This window comes from Cynara cardunculus (genome assembly GCF_001531365.2).
Source record: "Cynara cardunculus var. scolymus isolate 2C chromosome LG 13, CcrdV1, whole genome shotgun sequence".
Lineage (NCBI taxonomy): Eukaryota > Viridiplantae > Streptophyta > Magnoliopsida > Asterales > Asteraceae > Cynara > Cynara cardunculus.
Window position 1 is genome coordinate 13120358 of NC_037540.1, and position 21612 is coordinate 13141969.

Consider the following 21612-nt stretch of genomic DNA (forward strand, 5'->3'; position numbering starts at 1 on the left):
ATTAATAAATAATTCTAAATAATCAATAATTAATACTAATGAATAATTTATAATTAAAATTAATTAATAATTTGAAATTAAGCTTCTTAACTCATTTGATTAAAGACCTAGATAAGGTTGATGTTAGTGTGTATTTATTTTTAAGTGATGCTTATATAACATTTGTCGGGTAAATTTTCGATATTGTTTTGGTGGATTAAAATCTAACCGGGTAAGTAAATGATAATATTAAATTTTACCGCTAAGCACTTACCGAATAAGTGTTTAATAAACGACCCCTAATTTTTTTTTAATGTTTTGATGGTGAATTGAAGCAAACATAACCCCTATTTTAATGTTTTAGTAGTGGATTACCTTTAGTAAAGTTAATTTAACTTTATTCGATAGAAAAAGACAATTTTCAAACAAATTTTTATGATAAAAAATTTCATTTCCACCGACAAAAAAAAAGGTATTAGATCCTGATAGAGATGGTTAAAAACCGGACTTGAATCGTGCTTAAATCGGTCATGATCCAAGATTTTCTTTTTGTAACCGGTCTTGGTTCGGATAAAAAATACCCGACCAATTCTCCATGTACAAGTCCGGTTCCTAGAACCGGCCCTGGGCCGAACCCAAATCGGTCCCAATGTTGTTTTTTTTCCAAGATCAATTTTGCATATAAAAAAAACCTTGTCTGAATATTTTCTTTTTTTGTACAATATCTTATTGAGATACACTTAAAAATTTCTAATTGAATCATTCAAATATACTTTAAAATCTTTAGTATCGGAACACTTAAAAAACTTTAAGTTTTTGGATATAAAAATCATGTACAGATATTAAAAATGTTAATAGAAAATTTGAAAAACTTACTTTTAAAAAAAATAGACCTATATATAATAGGAATCGGCAAAGATTTCTCTTGTACACGTCCTCAAGAGTTGCATTCATGGCGATCATCACTAGTTTCCTCTGAGAGCATGATATGGCTTTGTTTTTGGTCTTGTTTAATAGACGTCGAGTGCAACTTATCCCCGTTCGAGAATCTCCATCTGCTCTAAGTGGGCGAGCTAGAATCCTTATGTCAGGTTGGTTGTTCAAAAGACTTTCTCTTTACCTTRCCCTTTGCATATTCATCTTTTCGGAAAAAACGACCATTCTTCTAGGTCTGCATTAGTCCTATTCTAGGTGTAAAGCCTCTTCAATAAAGACCTCTTTCTCTCTCTCCCCCATTTCTCATTTTGTTGATTGAAAATTTGAAAGAGAATAACTATTCCCGGGCCCTAACCTAGTGATGGCCAAACTGGCCCGACCCGACCCGTCCCCTAACCTAGTGATGGCCAAATCGGCCTGGCCCGACCCCTAACCTAGTGATGGCCAAACCAGTTATGGATTTGGGGTGTTTTGCAGGACCGGGACCGGTTATGGACAGGCCCGGCCCGGCCTGATTTTTAAAATATGTAACTATTTTTTTTAAAATGTAGCCTTTTTTGGCCTTTTTTTTTTGTATTTTTTGTTTTCTAAACACTATATATAAGTGTCTTGGTTGAGGGATTTACATATCAAGTTCTCGATTCGCAAAAAACGCAAAAAAAACGTTCATAATTATCGGGTTCTCACTATATTTTGTAAGACAATGTAATTTTAATTATAATAAAACGCATTTTAAAGTGTATCTGAGTGACCAAATACAAATTTTATAATGTATTAAAAATATATATCATTAACAAAATAAAAATAATTTTTTTTAATGACCGGCGTCCATAACCGGTTACAATAAAGCTTGACCGGGCTCAACGTTTTCGAGCGGGACTAGGACCAGTTACGCCGTAATCGGTTAGGCCGGTTATGAGAAATTTTGGGACTGGTTGGGCCCGGTTCGGGACCGGTTTTTGGCCATAACTACCCTAACGGCCTAACCCCAAATAAAGCCCATTTAGATTGGGCCTATTGATTGGGCTTAATTATTGGGCTTCTCCAAATTGTTGCACACTAGTTGCACTTGCACATGGCAAGAGCTTCATTAATTCAGCCATTCAGGTAATGGTACAGGTACACGGTAACGGCTCCCGACAACGGTCACATGTTTATACACAGAAAGGGGCAGAACTGCAGAAGTTCGATTCGAACCCTAATTTTTCCACTTCCATGATCTTCCCCAAATTGCAAGAAATTCAGTCGATTTCCATTTAAACGGGGATCATAAATCGTCGGGAAATGCAATTACGGAGTTTCCTTCTCTACATTCTCAGTTTACCGATTCTATACAGATTCGGTGCAATTCATTCGGTATCTGATATTTGTGAATTCAGTATTACCCTAGAGACTAAGCTCTATAGCTACAGCTTGGCTTCCCCTTCTCAAACATTCCCTCATGGCGTTCTCAGCGAGGACGGGTACTTCCTCCCTCCCTACCAACCCCTTCATATGTCTCTGTGGATATGTCATTCAATAGATTTTGTTATGGTCGATTTTTCGCTTAGGGTATTGAGCATTGCAAGCGTTCATTCTCTCATTTACAGACACGCATAGTCTAATTGATTAAAGTTTTAATATGGTGAAGGGATAGTAGAAAATTAGGTGGCATTGTGGCAAGAGTTGGAGAGATATATTAATTTGATGGAGGCATCTAAAATTGCGAAGTTCATGTTTGCTTATCCTCTTCAAAGAAAAGATTCACTTCGATTACCGAGGGAGCAATTAGCTGAATGCTGAAATAGATGAATTTTAACGGTGTTAAATTCATTAATATAAAAAAGCTCTTTTGTTCATAGAAAATGGCAAAAATGCAAAAGGGAAAAACTCCTCTAGTTGCCACATCAACATATTATTCTTCCCTTATCTTCCCTATATAACTAGTTTTCATTGAACTCCATATTACAGAATTCATTTATGCTTTTAAGTTCTATCACATTCTAATGAGTTCCAATGTTTTAACTCGTCATTCGTATTATGCATTGATGTCATATAAATCGTAGCTGTAACTCTTTGAGGTGTTTTCAAGAACCACTTTCAATCCTCAAATTGACCAATTAATGAATGGCCTCTCTTCATCAGGTATATGCAACTGGACTTTTTAACTAACTCGTTAAATACCAACTAACTTCTTAAATTCCTTACGAGCCCTTGAACTACCATATTTGAATCAAATATTTAGAATTACATGGTAGTATGGTACTCTTTTTTGGGGGTTGGGGGTCAGAATTGATCGAGTTGAACTTGAAGGAATGAAATAGGTAAGAGTAAATATTAATTTAATTGATTTCTTGGTAAGTAATATTTCTTGTAGACTGAAACAATGACATGGAAATGTTGCACACTTCTAGTACAATGGGCTAACCATATCTTCAATTAATTTGAATCAGATATTACAAGGTGTCATCTAATGGGACAGTGATTTGGTTTCAGGTTGTCTCTAACAGGTTACGCTTTATTGCTTTATTTGCGAATGAATTTTCCTTTTCCTTTTGCTATAGTTACAACACAATACAAGATATATATAATTCAAACTTTTGCCTTTTACTGCTTCCGTCTATTTAGTCAGTAGCAGAAGTTTATGAGCATTACTGCATTATATCCTTTTATCTACAAATATATTTATTTGTGTCTTTACAGAGTTAGATATTGCTGATTTCTTTTTTTCTTCTTCTTCATTAATGTTTATGCCGATATTAAAGTGATAGAGAGAATCCATAAGAGGAAAATTTGCTAAGTGAACACGGTCTTTCTATTATACATACATGACTGACCATCAGCCATGTTATTTTAAGCTAACTTGTTATCTTTTTTACTTTTCTATGTGGGGCAGCTTTGCGATGGAATGATTTTTAACCATGACCCACCAAGATGTTATGATTGCTGGGTGAGTGTCTCTCAAGTTACAGTTATTGGTGATGTTAATATGTTCAAAAGGAGCTAAAATTATTTGGATGAAACATTTGAGTACCCAAGAAACCTTTTTTCAGCCCTATATATCATGGTGAAACAGGATCCATCTCTGGAGAACTGATGTCCCTCCTTTCCACATCACTTGAGATGGATAATTGACCTTTGTCTCCCCCTACTACTGGACCTCAACCCAAGGAATATGACACCTAATGAAAAAGTAAGATCTTTGACATCTATCGAACTGAGATTCCTAATTTATCTGTAGAGGAATAAATTTTACCTCTTCTCCTGTTATTCTTGGGAAGAACTTCACAATGCCCAATCTGTAATGGACTAGTTATGATGAAAAGATCAAATCATGAAGATCATGTAGTTTGATTTAATGCATGAATTTGTAATGTATTCGATAAATGGTGTTAGAAAACAGATTAAGGAACAACAGTAGTGGATGAGACCTGGGGCGGATCTACCTTTAAGGGGTAGGGGGCACTTGCCCCCAACAAAAAAGTCAGCTACACCTATACAAAAGCTATGAAAAGAAAATTCTAAGCCTAAATTTTCATATTTCCCCCAACCTTCCCCAGTACTTACCCTCAACTTCTTACCTTTGAAGAAATGCGTTACTACTATACTTTATTTTTAGTTTTTTTGCTTAAATATATGTGTTATTTATATGTTTATTATTTATTATTAATTGTTAGGTTTTGTAAAATTTATTTTCTTAAGTTAGGATTTGTTGAAAATCGATTTGTTTTTGTGAGTTGGTAATTGCTAGTTTTGAATGTAGAGTAGTGTTAAGTTTCTTCATCGAGATATTACAAGCATTTTATTGCGCAATATACCTAATTGTGAATAGTTTGGTACCGAATTGTAAAGTGTTCAAAAATCTGTAGTGATTTGAATTAAGTAGGTTGTATTGACATATTGTAATATTTATTGGACCCAACCCAATATCTTTGACCCATGACTTGTTAAAACTGGTGTTCTAAAATTCTTTAACCTTCTGTATCCGCCACCGGATGAGACCCCTCCCCTAGGAATATGACAGCTAATGAAAGTTTAAGATCTTTCACATTTATCGAACTTAGATTCTTAATTTTTCTATAAAGGACTAAGTTTTGCTTCCTCTCTTTCTTTTATGCTTCGGAAGAACTTGTGTTATATCTAACCTCTGAAGAGTTAGTTATAAAGAAAATATTAAATCATCAGAAGCATGCAGTGTGAGTTAATACAAGATTATATAGTGATCCACTAAATGGAATTAGAGAACCGATTAATAAACAATATTGGCACTCAATCACCAAATGATTGAATACATATGGCATACGCTATTTATTCTCCTTTTGTGAAACTAAATGAACAGTGCACATAGAGGAGGAATTTTAGTTCCAAAGATGCTGAATGGATGGTAGATTGAAGGATAATATTGAATGAATTGATCATAAAGGAAGGTCTATTTTGACGAAAGGTGGTTGATGGACAAATATTGGTACAGATGCATTGGGTGTGTGGGTTTATGGTTGATGCAACTCACATCATCCATGATCCTGTGATCCAACCCTCTATCCGATCCAAGTCACTGGTATGTGTACGAGGGTGCCATATTTTTACATCTTAAATCATGAAACACGTAGCAAGGTAGTGGAGTCCAAAATTAACTTATATCAAGTAATTATGAACATTAAGCTCTATGGGCTTAATAGGAACACCAAGCAACATCTCCCACTATGTTGATCTTATGGTGTAATTTAACCAAAAAAAATAACACAAATTCAGTTGAAACCATACATTGTAGCTTATACAACTCATAGAAAAATAAAATAAATAACAAACTAAATGGGAGACCATGTCTTTCATTGCCCGCTTCTGCGTTCTAATGTTGTTAGAAGTGATCGATATTTAATTTCACTTGCTGCTTGGAGCTAGCATTTGAACTTTTGTTGAGGAGCTGCTAATTGGGATAGAGTTACAGTTGATACTACTTCGGTAATATGGGAGTGAAACTCACCACTGTGCCATCATTTGCCAAGAGATGATTAGGACATCTTGATATGGTACAGTTTTTCCTAAGAATGCTCTATCTCTTGCTTTGGGCCTTATCCGTCTGGCACTCATTTGTAGATTTCACGAACTATATCATTTGAGGACTGAATCCTGAAGGAATCTTCTCTAAGACTGTTTCAGGTGTTGTCTGCTCCTCGGAGTCCGGGAAAATATCTTTGTTATGGTGTATGCTTCCTGTGCCCAAGCCTTGCAATTAAATCTTTTATTACTGTCAAGGAAAAAGGACTCTTCGTATTTCAATAGCTGGATGTTTGTTACGTTATTTGTAATCACATACTCAATTTGTCTGGTTATGTTCATGCGCAGATTGTAGAAAACCTTCTTCTAAACGTTTGCATGAGATCAACATGTATCAAATGGTTTTTGGTTATCATATTCCCCCGTCCAGACAGTCCCTTTTGACTTTGAAGATCTAATCTAATATTTTTGGAAATTCAAATTAATGTTTATTCTTTTGCATTTTAATGTTGGTCTTTTAGTTTAAAATATGCCTAACTTTTCTTGAAAATTAAATGAGTTCATATCAAATTTGTAGTTCAAACAGTCCTTTCGACTCCTTAAGTTATAAAGAAGGCATTAGTTTTGGGACTAGAGGAATAATCCCTTGATACTTTGTCGAGGCAAGCATTATCTTGTTAGCCAGTGTACAAGAAATGAAGCTCTCGTTTGATGGTTTCGAACTTGCTCCTTGTTATGATAGTTAATTTAGTTGACTAAAACCTTCCTCACCAGCCATGGCTAAGTCCTCAGATTGATATTGTGTATTTTCATTTCTTAAATTGTAATAAAGATTTTGTAATGATGATCTGAATTTTATTTGTACAGGGATGTGGGGAATCATCCCGATGCGGGATGGGTTGCAGTGCACTTATGTCCACTAATAAATTGGGTGTGTTCTTGAGGAAACTTCTATAAATACAAATATTATTTATCATCTTATAAATAAAAGCTTTGAGTTGGATCATTTGGAGAAATAGGAACTTATTCATATTTTTTGAAATCATTTAATCAGAGGGAAGGGAAATCTCTTTATGGTCTTTTTTCTCTCAAATGAATCCCTTTGTGTGTGTACTTGTATGTTGTTATATCATATAGGAGAAACGTCTAAAACAGCTTATGAAGTTTTATGGAACATATGCAGGTTATCCTGTATGTACTACTATTGGGCGCATCCAAACCATCACCACAGATCTTATTGGTAATGTCGTTTTAATAACATTGGCCCTAAATATAACTTGTTACTAAGGGGTCTTTTACTAAATGCTTACCTGCTCAGCACTCACCGGGTCATTTACCTTACCGAATGAACATGGCAAGGGCTGGGAATCTTACCCAGTAAGTGAGGGTAACGACTCTTACCTGGTAAGCGCTTACCGGATAAATTGTTGCATACAATACCGTTTTGATGGACTACAGTCTTACTCGGGAAAGTAAGTTAGAGTGTTGACTCTATCAATAAGCGCTTACCAGGTAAGCGTTTGGGTAAATGGCCCCTGAGTAAGACTTGACGGTTGTATTCCCAATTGGATTCTTCCATTTTTTTTTCTTTTTTATTTGTGTAGAAAATACTCGAGAGTCTCGAACCCAACTTGTCTCTAGTAAAACTTGAATCTGGCCCCATGAATGTTACTCTAGCGATTTTGATACCATTGGCTCAAAGGCCTTTTCTTAGGACTCATTTGCTTTGTAGCTGGTTTATGGGTCTTATGGGCATTAATGTATGACTTTAGACATTTCTGGCTCACGTTGGGCTTTCTTGTGGTATGTTGTCTCCCTCATAATGGCTCATGCGTCTTTTTCTCATTTGCAGTACGTGCATGATCCCTTAAAGTGTCGTGATGCTTTTTTTTTTCTGTTTTGTTGCAAAGAAGTTGTATTCTGATGCTTGCAACATCTATATTTACTCTTTTTTGGGTTATCAAAATGACAGATAAAAACAGTCCAGACAGGGGTGTTGTCGTCAAAATGTGGCACCAAGGGTCAGATATGAATTGTTCACTTTCTGTTTCTGTTATCTGTGATTCAAAGCAAGTTCAAGTGAGAAAACATTACCTTTGCCTTTTTAATAGTTATCATCTTTCTAAATTTCTAAATAACAACTCAAATTCTTCTACGTGTTGCTTTTCACAGGGACCAAAGACACTCGAGAGAGTCGGTGGGCTTTGTAACTTTGTGAGTGTTTTGAAACCCAAAAGTTCCATCTGCACTTGATAGAGAACCGATAGATACCCCTCCATGGAGCGACATGAACCACTCTCCAAACATAATACTACATCGATTTTGTTACAAAGTTTAAAACCAACATCAGTCCAGGGTTGGATTCCGGTGAGAAGGGAAGTTAGGTGAGAAGTGTAAAAAGATCTCCACCCTTGGATCAATCCTAATTGAATGTCAACACTAATGAGGTGCACCAAAATGCACCGGATCAATTCCTTTCTAAAGCACAATTCATGGGTGAGCATGAGATTAAAAGTGATCAAGGGTTCAGATCTCTGCTTACATTTCTCACCATAACTTCCTTTCTTACACGATCCTTCGCCCATTAGTCTATTTGTATTTCTTGTTATAAACTTTATTATAGTATCACGTGTTCCTCAAATAAGTCGACTACCCTTATCATAACTCAGATAGGAGTTTGTGGAGACACAGGACTAGGACAGCAGATTGTGTGTAAGGACCAGTGATTATTGGGGGCGGGGAAGGGGATATAGAGTAGTTGAGGGTTGCGAATGGGTTAGAGTCGAAAGGTAGGCATAGATGTACTAGGACAGTCGAGTAGGCACCAGAAACATAGGTAAGGAGAGGGTTAGAAAGTCAGCAGCTACGTACATTTTACCTCCCCGGACCCTACTCCATGTGGGACTCACTGAGGCTTGTTTAGTTTGGTTATCACGTTTATCTGTAACTTTTAGCAGCCAATCATTTTACAGTGGCTGCCTATTTAATGCAGGCTACGCAAATAATGCATCCAGCTGGTTGCGCTAACGTTTTGTCTGCCCATGGCAATGGATGGGGCTGGTTCGGCACCCTCTTCATCACGTAATGATCAAATTACAAATGATACAACGAACATTCATATTGTCCTTTTCTGAATTTTCTTTTTTTGTTCTTCAGACTTTTGTGTCTCCTTGGAGGTTATCTGATAGCTGGAGCTGCTTATCGCTTCTTCTATCTTGGCATTCGTGGTATAGATGTAAGTTTTCTCAACCTTCACCTAAAACACTGGATGTCTTAGTTGGGGATTGTTGCATGACTTACTTTCTGTTTATATTTTCAGATTATTCCGAATTTGGAATTTTGGGCCAGCTTGCCCCATAGAGTTCGGGTATTGTTTCATCACTTAATCTTTCTCCTTGATTGTACGTTAAGTTTCACTTTTCACAAGCCGGGGGGAGGGGGGGGGGGGGGAGGGTCTTCATTAAAACAGCCACTCTATTCTTTGGGGTAGGGGTTGGGTTTGCATACATCTTACCCTCCGCAGACACCACATACAGATATACCTTGTTCATTTATTGGCTCTGTGGCTGAAAAAGAATATTTATGATAAAAGGGAACGTGGTCAATCTATATGTAAGCTTGCATATAGATATTGCTCCCTACTTTTTAAATCAAATACAACAATTTTCTTTCTGGGATTCCCCAAAATTTCTTGACATGGTTCCAATCCAAAATTTACATATTTGTTCATTAGTGATCGTACAGCATATTGATGACACCAGTTTTTTTGGTCTACAAGATTCCTCTATTTTGTTACCATTAATGTGTTTGCTACACGAGACATGACAGTTTAAGAACTTGTTGTTAGACATTTGATGCAACATTAGACCGACACAAAGTTGGGACATGGACTAAGTGGGATAAAAATGCATTTCTGCCCCACCAAAATAGGTGGATAAAAATCATGGAGATGAAACAAGATTGATAAATTACTAAATGTCAACTTAAAACCCTAAAACCTTCGGGAATTCTTTCACGTGCATTTTTAACTCTCGCCCGTCCACTTCTGATCTCATACCAAACGCACCCAAAGGACATTTTAGAATGGTTTAGAGCTTGAACTCTGCATCCGCTATCAATTTCTTTGTCTTTTTAACTGCTTCCAAAATCTCCAGAAAAATTGCGCTTTGGTACATTTTAACTTTCAATAACCACTGCCATGTTTGCAGAGTTTAATCATGTCATTGATTCGAAGATTTAAAGGACCTTCTCAAAGTTACAGGAGCTCGTATTCTCCCGTTGACTTTTGACTTGCAACATCCTTTGGTCCAAATATAGTTGGTGCAACCATTGCTGTCACAGGGTCGGAGAAAGCAGAATATGTTCCAGTTCGGTATGCAAAACAAGAATTCGAGCATTTCGTATGCATCTTCTTTCTCGCGGCAAAATCATATTTGATTAAATTATTAAACCTGTTTTAGATGCTGAGGTGTACAATGAGGTTTTTACTGTATCAGAAGTTATAATTTTAAGTATTTATTCATTTGTATTTCTTGGTCTTCATGCTGCATTGCCAAAAATATTAGCTGAGTTATTTCCTTGACAGTGTAAAAAAGCCTGAAATGGTTTTATGCTATTTTTCTATGTAATTTTTTTGGATGTTATGGTAAATGCATTTTACCCATCTGTTTTTTGGATGTTAAAAAAGGAGATCAGACACTGGGACCAAATGTACTACTTCCAAGTCTTCAACCATGCAAGTTTTTGCTGGTAATGCACACCAGCATGGGAACCACCCAACCACATCCTATATATATATATATATATAGAGACTTGGGATCACGTGAGATCAGCCTGTTTTCATGAAACCAGTGAGACTATCTTTTTACACTTGAAACTTCACAGCAAAATGTTGTGAAGGTAACCTTCACAGTGTTTTTACTGTGAAGGTTCGACTTTTTTAAACCTTCACAGTGTTTTTGCTGTGAAGTTTCAAATGTAAAAATTTGGTCTCACGGGTCTCACGAAAACAGGCTGGTCTCACGTGAATCCAACCATATATATATATATATATATATATATATATATATAKACACACACACACACACACACCATTGGGTCCATGATAAAGTATTGTGTGAGAATAAAAGTTGAGTTTAAGAAGCGTAAGAAGGGATCTAGACTATTGATCATTTTTAATCTCACTTCCACCCTAAATTGTGTTTGATACAGGAACTGATCCGGTGCATCTCATTACTGTTAATCTTCAATTAGAATTGAGCCAAGTGTGAATGTATATAACTTTAAAGGAGATCTTAATTAAATCTATGACCTGTTGACATATTATTTATGTGACTGTAAATACTGGACCACCAACCTGTTACTTTGGGCTTGGGGCATTACAAATGGTATCAGAGCCGATTTTTGTACCAACAAGATGTGGTGGGGGCAAACCTCTTCGAGCATGATGAGTCCTTTGAGCGGTGTTTGTGACGTCTTAGGCGAATACCACATTGCCGACTACAAGGAGAATGCTGGGAGATTAGGACGTCAGGAATTTAAGTGAGGGAGTTTATAACAACCGTTCCCACAAAATAGAAAATAAGATTTATGTACTTTTATAAGCTTCAAGTTGTGGGCTATCAATAACTTCAACCATTGTTTAAGTCGAATTTGAAGTTATTTGGTTAGCCCGATACTTTTGGCTTGGGGCATTATAGTGAGAAATACAAAAAAAGTTGCAAATCGTGAGAATTAATGTATCATGTGTTATTTCGCATGATTTTCTTCATCTAAGTCTATAATTTACTGTATTGATTAATGATTAACATATATTTGTTTTACATTGTAAAATCTTTTTACATGTTTGTGAAAGACACGTAATAGAGTTTCACAAGCATTCTAATAAACAAGTTGATTTAAGACAGTCTTGTTTTTATTACTGGAAGAGCAGCATCAACTCCAGCTAGTTAGAAGCCCGGTCCTATTAGTGGCACTAGCTTATGTCTGTTGTTTCCTACTGTTAAAAAAGATTGTCTAGGTCCTAATTCGTTGTTTAATGGTAACGAGTGTGCGTCCTTTTAGGAGATAGGGGTGAGTAGCAAGCAGCCCCTTGCATAGGGTTCCAAATCTATCTTCCTAATAAGAAGAAAGGGGTAAGCCAAAACCTAGTTCTAACAAGTTGCTGATTTTTCACCAGCTCTTACACGCTAGTCTTTTCCCTTACTAGTAAGGGGCTCCTAGTTGTAGCGCGCATCGTACCAGTGAATTGGAAATGCGAATTGAGATTACTAATGACAGATGGAGGCTAAGGATAGAACATGTTCGGGAAACAAATATATGTAAAGGGGGTTGCTATTTATACCCCTCACACATATACATCTGGTTCTTTCCCCCACCCCCACCCCCACCCCCAATTCAGATAACCCCCTATAGGAAGGGTTATGAATAGAATTCATCTATGTTAAACAATATCTAAAATCTTTGTATTAGATGAAAAAAAAAAGTTTTTACACGGTTCTCCAATATATGAAGTTCCCATTTGATTGTTTAACTCCCATTGGTGGGAGACGTAAAAAAACAGATGGAAAAATATATCAAAATGAATATTAAATTAAAGATAATAAAGTGATCATATGTCTGTTTGATTTGTTTTACTCCAATTTTCATTATATTTCATTGACTTATGATTTAAAAAATAGGGAAATATATTTTTATTAAAAAAACATGGCTAGATAGATTTTTGGTTCTTTTTAAGAGTTCTCTCCGAACCTAATATATGTATATATGTATGCATACATTTAATTATATATATATATATATATATATATATATATATATATATAGGGTTGAGTTCCGGTGAATATAAGAGTTAAGTTAAGAAGCATAAGAAATGATCTTCATCCTTAGATGCATGTTAGGGTGAGATGCACCGAGATTCACCAGACTAATCCCCCAATCAAACGTGATTCATTGGTGGGTTTGAGATTGAAGGTGATTAAGAATTCTGATCCTTTCCCACGTTTCTCACTCTAATATTCTTTCTCACATAATCTTTCACCTATATATATATATATGTATATATACATGGACTCATTCAAGGGAGAACTAATTAGATTGTGGTAATCGTGAGATCAAATGTGAACCAATCGTTTGAGATATTTAAGAATATTTCTTAAATAAGCTAAAAGGGTAATATAATAATTCTATTTTTGACAACTAATCAAAATATTTAATTAATTTTTTTAGAATGAATTAATTAATTAAAATTAGTTACCTAGTATATCAATTACCTAATATACATCGTATTTCAAAGACGTTTGTGAATCAAAGTGTATCATAGTAATAACGTTCATAATGTTTTACGCATATCACAATATTTTCTTTGTTTTATGAAATGTATCATAGTGTGCATTTTCGTTATTTTCATTGCTTTACAAAAGGTATAACATTGTGCATCTTGTATGTATACCTGATTATCACAGCGAACACCGTTTGTAGGCGTCACAATGTGTATCTTGTGTTCACAAAAGTTTTATCGGAATAAGGTTTGCCGAATAAGATTATCCGGAGAGAGAACAAAATAGGAGAGATGAGAGAAGATATTTATAAAATCCCTAAAATTCTCTTAATTAATATTTTAAACAAGAATTATTAATTTCATAATTTAACCTTTAATCTGTAGTTGAGATTGAATCTCACGTTTACCACAAACAAAATAGTTTTCATTTGATTATATATATATATATATATATATATATATATATATATTGTGGGTCCGTCCAGAAAGAAAAACTAAGATATGCAATGCAGGCATACATCATTGTTGGGGCAATGTCAACTCATCTCCAACTGTTCCATTTGTTAAACACCAAACATATGAAGTCGATATTTTACCTGAAAATCACCTACTCCCCTCTTTAACTACTTTTTATTTCTTTTTCTTCCAAATATGTACAAATTATATAGTATTTTTACAAAATTCGATTATAATTTCTAAGTAAATATGGATTTTGAAAAAACCGTAAGTAAATTACGTGATATAAGTTGTAACCGACACATGATACGTACTTTGAGTTGAAGATCACGTTTGTTTTTATTCATTTTTTACGGCAAGTAGAGCTTCAAAAATCTGGTGTTCGAAGCAGTATTTTAGTAAATCCAACTCACGAAATAATTAAAATTTTAAAGTAAAGTTATGGGTGTAGCTAAAATAGGTTTTAAAAGATTTAGGGTTAAAAAAGAAATAGGGTTTTTAATTAGATGTTAAAAAGAGTTGATGGAAAATGATGGATCATCTTTCACAAAGGAACCTTAGCTTAAAAGCCAAGATTCCATGATAGCTTCCCATCCAACCATCATATCCTTTTGCTAAATAATCATATTTTTTTTTTAATATTTGTTTTGTTTTAATATTTATTGTTACTTAGTTCTATTCGGATAAAATACTAATACTTTTTTTTTTTTTTGATATATTTGCCCTTGATCAACCCTAATTTTGTATCCTCAAATACAAGATAAGTTCTGGGTTCAATCTCAGTTCCCCTTAAGTGTTAGCTGCTGAGAGCATCTCCAACGGCTTCTCTAAAATAGAAAATTGAAAGTCAAATTCTTTAAAATAAATTGCAATCAACTCCAACAGGTTCTCTATTTTTAGAGATTTTATTATTAATTACATTATTTAAATATTTTATAATTTTATGATCCAATACACTTTTCTATGAGAAATATATAAAAAATGATGTCAATCCAACTCTCATTGGTGGGATGAATAAAAAACTCATTTTTTTTTTAATTTTTAAAGAATTTTTTATATTTAGAGTTTTCTCCATGATTCTCGATTTCAAAGAATGAGATAGATAAGTTGTTGAAGTATTACAGAGAATAAAAAGTTATTTTTCTCTATTATAGAAAAGTTGTTGAAGTATTACAGAGAATAAAAAGTTGTTTTTCTCTATTATAGAAAAGTTGTTGAAGATGTTTTGAGTAAACTAAAAAAAAATACCCTTTATATTGGTGTCCTTGAAGACCGATTAAAATCGTCGATAAGCCCACAAATATTGTAGTCTTTTATATGAAGAAACCACTAAAATTACCTTATTAACCAAAGTAGGACTATAAGACCCAAATAAATAACTAATATAATGCTATGACTTAAATTAATTGACAAGTTACATATAAAAACAACATATTTTCATTAAATTCTTACCTCCGGAGTACATTTATTCCAACTATTCTTTTTAAGTGTAGACTCTAAATTATAAGTTATATATATATAGACTTTTAATTTATGACTTATAAAAATAAGAATTAAATAAAAATATGTTTAATGTTTATATAATTTAAGTTTAAAAATCAAAATGTTACATAATTTAATTTTACATTTTTTTTTCATTTTTCAGATCTTGAAAACAAAAGGGTAATTTTAGTTTTAAATTTTAAAGTGGAAAAAAGAATTAAAAAAAATGAATTTAGCGAAAATATAGAAATTTAGGTGGCTCATTCGATCACCATTAATTTTAATGTGATAGACAAGCTGTAAACATTATGAAATAATTATTCAACTAATCCATTTCATTTATCATCGACACCAACTAACTTTACTATAATTTTGAAAAAAATAACCCTCTATTTTAATTTATAATCAATATGATGATACCAATAGATTTAGGGGCCGTTTACCTAAATGTTTACTCGATAAGTGCTTATTGTCATAAATCAACATTGTAATTTATTTTATCGGATAAAATTATTCAACTAATATATTTATTTTATCTGGTAAGCGCTTACCTGGGTAAGTGTCGTCACATTCACTTACCGAGTAAGACTATTCATCTTCATAATTACCCTTACTGGGTGAAATTTTTGCCCCTTGTCATGTTCATCCAGAAAAAAAAAATTACCCAACAAGCACTTATCGAGTAAACGTCTACTAAATGGCCCCTTAATTCATTCAATTTTGTTTAATTTAACCAACCATCACCAATGGCAGGTCACTTTTAAATTAGATCAAAGGCCCATAAACTTGTTCAATGTGTTTTTAGCCAAATTCTACCGTTTTAAGAGATTCTTAAAGTTTTTTGATTGATTTCAAGCAATTTTTAAGGTTTTTTGATCGATTTTGAACGACTTTTTTCGTTTTTTTATTGATTTCGAAGTTCTTTTATCGGGTTTTTGGCTGATGCCCCTTATATTTTTTTAACAACATGGATCATCTCATAAATAATAAGTTAAACAAGGGCACGAAAGTGACATACATATATCGCTCCATCCCCAACAATCACATCCTAAATTCGAATAAATAACATACAGTTATCGAAAATGTATCCGTAAAAACAAAAAAACTAAGTATCAAATTTTGTGGGTCCAATGTACTATGTTGTTTATTACAAATTTAAACATGAAATTAAACCTAAACATGTATGCATATTAAACAAAACCTAGATCCAAATTAAAGCATCATCTCATCATCATTAGGATTGATCAAAAATTAGTCCAAAATTATATTATTGAAGCATGCATCATCATATAAACGTAGACACATCTCTTCATTATACCAAAAACCAACCAACAAAATTTTTGACATTACAATTCAAGAATATGAAACCACCTCCTACGTCGTCGTCTTCTTCTTCATCTTCAACCTTCATTCTTACCAGAAAACCTCGACTCTCTCCTTACCTTTTTACCTTATTAGCCTTCATCCTCTTCATCACCATTCTCTACGGTCAAGACCTCGGTTGCATCCTCGGGCAACTCGATCTCGATATCAGTCCACACCGACCACCTTCGTCGTTTACTGGTAATTAATTAATTTTCATGATTATTTGCAGTCCGTATATCGATTCAAATTTTTAATAGAATTAGAGGGTTTCTTTTTTTAATTTTAATTTAAATTATTAATAAATTAGAGAAGCATTACAAGAAGCTGCCATTTTCGATTGGGGAGAAGGAGGATGGATGTGATGTTTTTAGTGGGAAATGGGTGTGGGATCCGTTAAACCGGCCGTTGTATCAAGAATCGGAGTGTCCATATATACAGCCGCAGCTGACGTGTCAGGAGCATGGCCGGCCGGACCGGGATTACCAGTTTTGGAGATGGCAACCACATGGCTGTTCTCTTCCAAGGTAACTTCAATTCTTCAAATTAAAGGTGAAACAACTTATGTTTTTTTACAAAAACAATTTATCAACTTATTAAAACTTACTAGAAGAGTTTAACTTCTTCAAAAACTTTTTATTACCGGTTTGACATCAGTATAAGTTATTTATCTAAAATTCTAAACACTCAAAAATGTTTGTTACCGGTGACATACCGAATTAAGTCAATAAACTGTTTTTATAAGCAATTCCAAACACCCCTAAAATAAATTTCAGTTTTTTTTTTTTAAAAAAAAATTCAAACTCGATAAATATGGAGTCATTTGGGGTTGATGTGCATTTTGTGATCTTATTTTATTTAAATTTGGTAAGTTTTCAAATAAATATATATTTTCTTTGTAATTATTACAAAATTTTGAAATATTGATTTTGGATCATGAAATTGTTTAAATTAAATAATAATTATGATATTATAGGTATGATGAAAGTGAATATTTTATCGACTTATAGAAAATAAGTGTCGATGATACGTTGTAACCTACTTTCTACTAGTTAGATTTTTTAATGTTTAGTTTTTTGTAGACAAAATTTTATTAATCAACTAAACCCCTTTTTTCTATTTTTGTATAAATAAATGATATTTTATACTTTACAACTTTGAGTTTGGTTATCATCAAATACTTTAAAAGAATTTATGTCATTCTGAATTAAACTACAAATTAGTTTGTTTAACATCTAAAATTAAAATAGAATAAATCAAAACATCCAAGATAAAATAAAGAGCAAATCACAAATTTAGTCCCTTTGGTTTCTAAAAGATAATATTTTTCGTCCTTACAATTTTAAATATAATAAAGTGACTATCGTGGTTTTCGATAATGTCTGAATTTAGTCTCTCTTTCTAATGTCGTATCCGGGTAGCCAAGTGGTACGGCGTCGGTTTTTGGAAGAACTTTGCTCTTTTTCTTTTGCCTCGTTCTTGAGTGGTTGTCTGGAACTGATGCTACACCTTGGCGAACCGTTATAATTTGTGAACAAGTGTAGACTAGGATAAGGGGCGGAAGGAGGGACTTGAACCCTTTGTCATTGTAAACAATCATTGCCCTGTTTTCCACATCGTAAATCCAGTTAGCGGCATCCATAAGAGTCACCAACGAATCTGCCTGGGTCACTAATTTTTTTTTTTTTGTCACGTGAGGGGTATCTTCGTGCTTCTATAGATTTTTTTGCCTTTTACCCAATAAAAAACCACATGGACTGAAATCATAAAATAAATTTTGATCAGGTAAATGACAAAAAAATTGATAAAAAGATGAAAATGCCCCTCATTTAACGAAACCTTTTAACGACCCTTAATGTAAAGGATCAAATCAAACATTTTAACAAACTATAATTGCCATGTTGTAGTTTCGAAACTCCAAAGATAAAATGTCTTATTTTTGACAAACCATAGAGACTATCAAACTACATTTGTAGTTCACTCTAAATATAAAAAAAATGAACAAATGCAATAAGTATTTTAATTTCAATAAGAGTGAATTATATTGGTGGTCCTTATAGTTTGCTCAAATTTTAGATTTGATCCCTAAAACAAATTATCTATATTGATGGTTCCTAACTTTTCAATTCATGAAACTCAAGGTCCTTGTAGTTAATACTATCAGTTAACAATCATTAGAAAAGATAATCAGTCTTTAAGCAAACTATAGGGACCAAAAGTGTTATTTAGTCTAAAATTAATTATGATTCACATATACACGTTTCATTTAAATCTTTACCAAAAATATTTTGAAAATATGGTTAACAGAAAAATATTTCAACTATTATCATTTTAATTGTTATAGTTTATTCACCATTGTTTGATAATTCAATTTAATAGTGTCCTGCATATTTTAACTTTAAAACATAATTATTTTATTTTTTTGAAAAATTTTAAAAAATTTAATAAACAATTTTATTTTTTTGAAAAATATGTGAATCACAATTAATTTTAGAGTGAATTATATTTTTAATCTTTATAATTTGTTTAAAAACTGCTTTATCTTTTTTTAACAGTTATTAATTGACGATATTAATTTCATTAACCTTGAATGTCATGAAATTAAAATTTTAAAAACCATTGATATAAATAATTTATTTGAAGTTTAAATTCAGAATTTTAGCAAACCAACTCACTCTTTCAATAATAATTTAAATGTAGTTCGGTAAACGGTTCCACCAACTACAGAGTTTGACTTTTCATTAATTTAGGATGGACGGTGGGCCCCACAAAAATTCTTCTAGCATGTTTTGAAATAAAAGGATCACTAAATTGCTTAGGGCTAAAATTCATGAGTTATCTATTTAACTATAAAAAGATTTGATTTTGTTTTAAACACATTTTAAAAAGTTTATATTATATAAAAAAATTGAGATTAAATCTTCTTTTACATTACATTTAATGATACAGTTTCAATGCGTCACTGATGTTGGAAACATTAAGAAACAAGAGAATGATGTTCGTTGGAGATTCCTTAAACAGAGGCCAGTACGTATCAATGGTGTGTCTTCTCCATTCACTCATCCCAGATCATGCTAAATCCATGGAAACTTTTGGCTCTCTCACTGTTTTCACTGCCAAGGTAACATTTTTCCATAGACAGTTAAAAACAAATTTTCTTTAAATTTATTTATTGAAGTATTCAATATACTTATTTCTTTATACTTAATTCCTTTCATATATATATATATATATATACACACACACACACGACCGGGGATCTCAATATTTATGTTTTTGACGAATATTTATTGTTGTAGGATTACAATGCGACGATTGAATTCTATTGGGCTCCCTTTTTACTTGAATCAAACTCTGATGATGCTGTCGTACATCGTGTTTCCGATAGAGTTGTACGAAGAGGTTCCATCTACAAGCATGGAAAACACTGGAAAGGGGTTGATATTATGGTATTCAATACCTACCTATGGTGGATGACTGGCCTTGAGTTCAAGATTTTGTAATTTCTCTTTCTTGGTCTTTCCTTAGACTTATTTAAACAAACATGTTCAATCATGTTACAGTGACTTTATAGCTCAAAGTTGATCGTAAAACCATATATCATGTTAATGTTTATGACCAATTGAGGACTAACTTTTGCGAGAACTTGCAGGCAGGGATCGTTTGACGATGAAGAGAAAGAGATAGTAGAAGTGTCGACGGAGGATGCTTACAGAATGGGGATGAAGAGTATGTTGAGATGGGCAAAGAATAACATGAATCCCAAGAAAACGAGAGTCTTCTTCACGAGCATGTCTCCTTCTCATCAAAAGTCAGTAAATTTTCTTTCCCAACATAAGAATATAGACTTTCTTTAGAGTATAGACGATCAAATAACCTTTTGAGCATGTGATACAAAATAACTATAGCATTATTATATGGGTTTGGTGATTTTGCTTCAGAAAAATGACGAGAAAACAAATAGTCTATTTCATAAATATGTTTACCCTTTTGTGGTTTTATGTACAGGAGCATCGATTGGGGAGCTGAGCCAAATGGAAATTGTTATAACCAGACAGAAATGATTGCTGATCCAAACTACTGGGGATCTGATTGCAGAAAAAGTATAATGGGAGTTATCGGAGAAGTCTTCAGAAAATCAAAGTTTCCCATAACATTTCTCAACATCACACAACTCTCACTTTATCGAAAAGATGCCCACACGTCAATTTACAAGAAGCAATGGAGCCCTTTGACACCCAAACAAATAGCCAATCCCACTAGCTATGCAGACTGTGTGCATTGGTGTTTGCCCGGGCTTCAGGATACATGGAATGAACTCTTATTTGCCAAGCTTTTTTATACTTGATAAGTCAAATGAGAATTTCATTGATACTTCTTGTTGCATATATTCTTTATATCTTTGAAATTGTTTTTGGGTCATTGCATCTCAAAGGCACAAAAAGGCCAAGTGAACAATGAATTACTTCCTTGAAAACATTGAAGGGAAAATATCCATAATTTGGATTCAATGGGTTCGAGCAAGTTTCCTAAATCCGTCTATGCAACCATGGATTGGCCAGTGCGCCCATTTTTTATATGTATGCGATTATAGTGTGCATGTGACAAAGATTTAGTTAAAAAGGAACTTCGACTGCAAGTTTTGTTGACCAATTATTTCGGTTTCTTAATGCATACACGTGATCTAATTAATGTGTAAATAAGATGATGTGATCTTGGAGTTCTTATGATCATATGTTGCCTAGTGACATGCAAGAGATCAATCAACACAAACCAAATTTCAATAACAAGAAAATTATTGCAAAATAAATTGAGGTTTATGCATCTACATTGGTTTTTATTAACGTATTTTTTATTAATATCACAATTGAATATGATTAAAAGATATTATTTATTGCTCAAAATTAATGAAACAACATTGAATTGACAAATCATAGGAGATCTTCGATGAGTAACACTAAATCTTACACCAAATCCATAAAAATCATTGGAATATTTGACTCAAATATACCTTAATGTATATATGACGGTGACAGACAAATCCCATGTTGCGTGTGAAGCCTCTTATTAGGCTGGTCAAAAAGGGTAGTGCCAGAAAACAAGAAACCAGTGTGTAAGGACCATGTTTTTGAGTGATTGAT

At 33.4% G+C, this 21612-nt stretch overlaps 2 protein-coding genes across 6 annotated transcripts; both read left to right on the forward strand.

Annotated features, from left to right (window-relative positions):
* Positions 1-2038: 2038 nt before the first annotated feature.
* Positions 2039-10555, forward strand: LOC112525174 (autophagy-related protein 27). Of its 4 annotated transcripts, XM_025135175.1 has the most exons (11): positions 2039-2378; positions 3348-3390; positions 3791-3844; positions 6760-6823; positions 7076-7132; positions 7865-7971; positions 8065-8106; positions 8885-8973; positions 9049-9127; positions 9212-9259; positions 10101-10555. In XM_025135175.1, exons 1-11 carry the CDS (start codon positions 2200-2202, stop codon positions 10179-10181), a joined length of 843 nt encoding a protein of 280 aa, XP_024990943.1. In that variant the 5' UTR covers positions 2039-2199; the 3' UTR covers positions 10182-10555. The 4 variants fall into 4 exon arrangements, with proteins under 4 accessions (XP_024990943.1, XP_024990944.1, XP_024990945.1 ...); XM_025135176.1 differs by lacking the exon at positions 3791-3844 and having other exon boundaries at positions 2064-2378; XM_025135177.1 differs by lacking the exon at positions 2039-2378 and having other exon boundaries at positions 3350-3404.
* A 5894-nt stretch (positions 10556-16449) lies between these two features.
* Positions 16450-21076, forward strand: LOC112525326 (protein trichome birefringence-like 33). 2 transcript variants are annotated; one of them, XM_025135414.1, is made up of 6 exons: positions 16450-16672; positions 16782-16998; positions 19421-19592; positions 19771-19970; positions 20124-20282; positions 20480-21076. In XM_025135414.1, exons 1-6 carry the CDS (start codon positions 16471-16473, stop codon positions 20817-20819), a joined length of 1290 nt encoding a protein of 429 aa, XP_024991182.1. In that variant the 5' UTR covers positions 16450-16470; the 3' UTR covers positions 20820-21076. The 2 variants fall into 2 exon arrangements, with proteins under 2 accessions (XP_024991182.1, XP_024991183.1); XM_025135415.1 differs by having other exon boundaries at positions 19771-19940.
* Positions 21077-21612: the final 536 nt, after the last annotated feature.

Excerpts from the sequence above, each read along its gene's own strand:
- LOC112525174 (XM_025135175.1), top strand. The coding sequence starts at position 2,200 with ATGCAATTACGGAGTTTCCTTCTCTACATTCTCAGTTTACCGATTCTA. Across the intron at positions 3,845-6,759 it reads CAAGATGTTATGATTGCTGG|GGATGTGGGGAATCATCCCG; the intron begins GTGAGTGTCTCT and ends TTATTTGTACAG. Across the intron at positions 7,133-7,864 it reads CATCACCACAGATCTTATTG|ATAAAAACAGTCCAGACAGG; the intron begins GTAATGTCGTTT and ends TCAAAATGACAG.
- LOC112525326 (XM_025135414.1), top strand. The coding sequence starts at position 16,471 with ATGAAACCACCTCCTACGTCGTCGTCTTCTTCTTCATCTTCAACCTTC. Across the intron at positions 16,673-16,781 it reads ACCACCTTCGTCGTTTACTG|AGAAGCATTACAAGAAGCTG; the intron begins GTAATTAATTAA and ends TTAATAAATTAG. Across the intron at positions 19,593-19,770 it reads TCACTGTTTTCACTGCCAAG|GATTACAATGCGACGATTGA; the intron begins GTAACATTTTTC and ends TTATTGTTGTAG.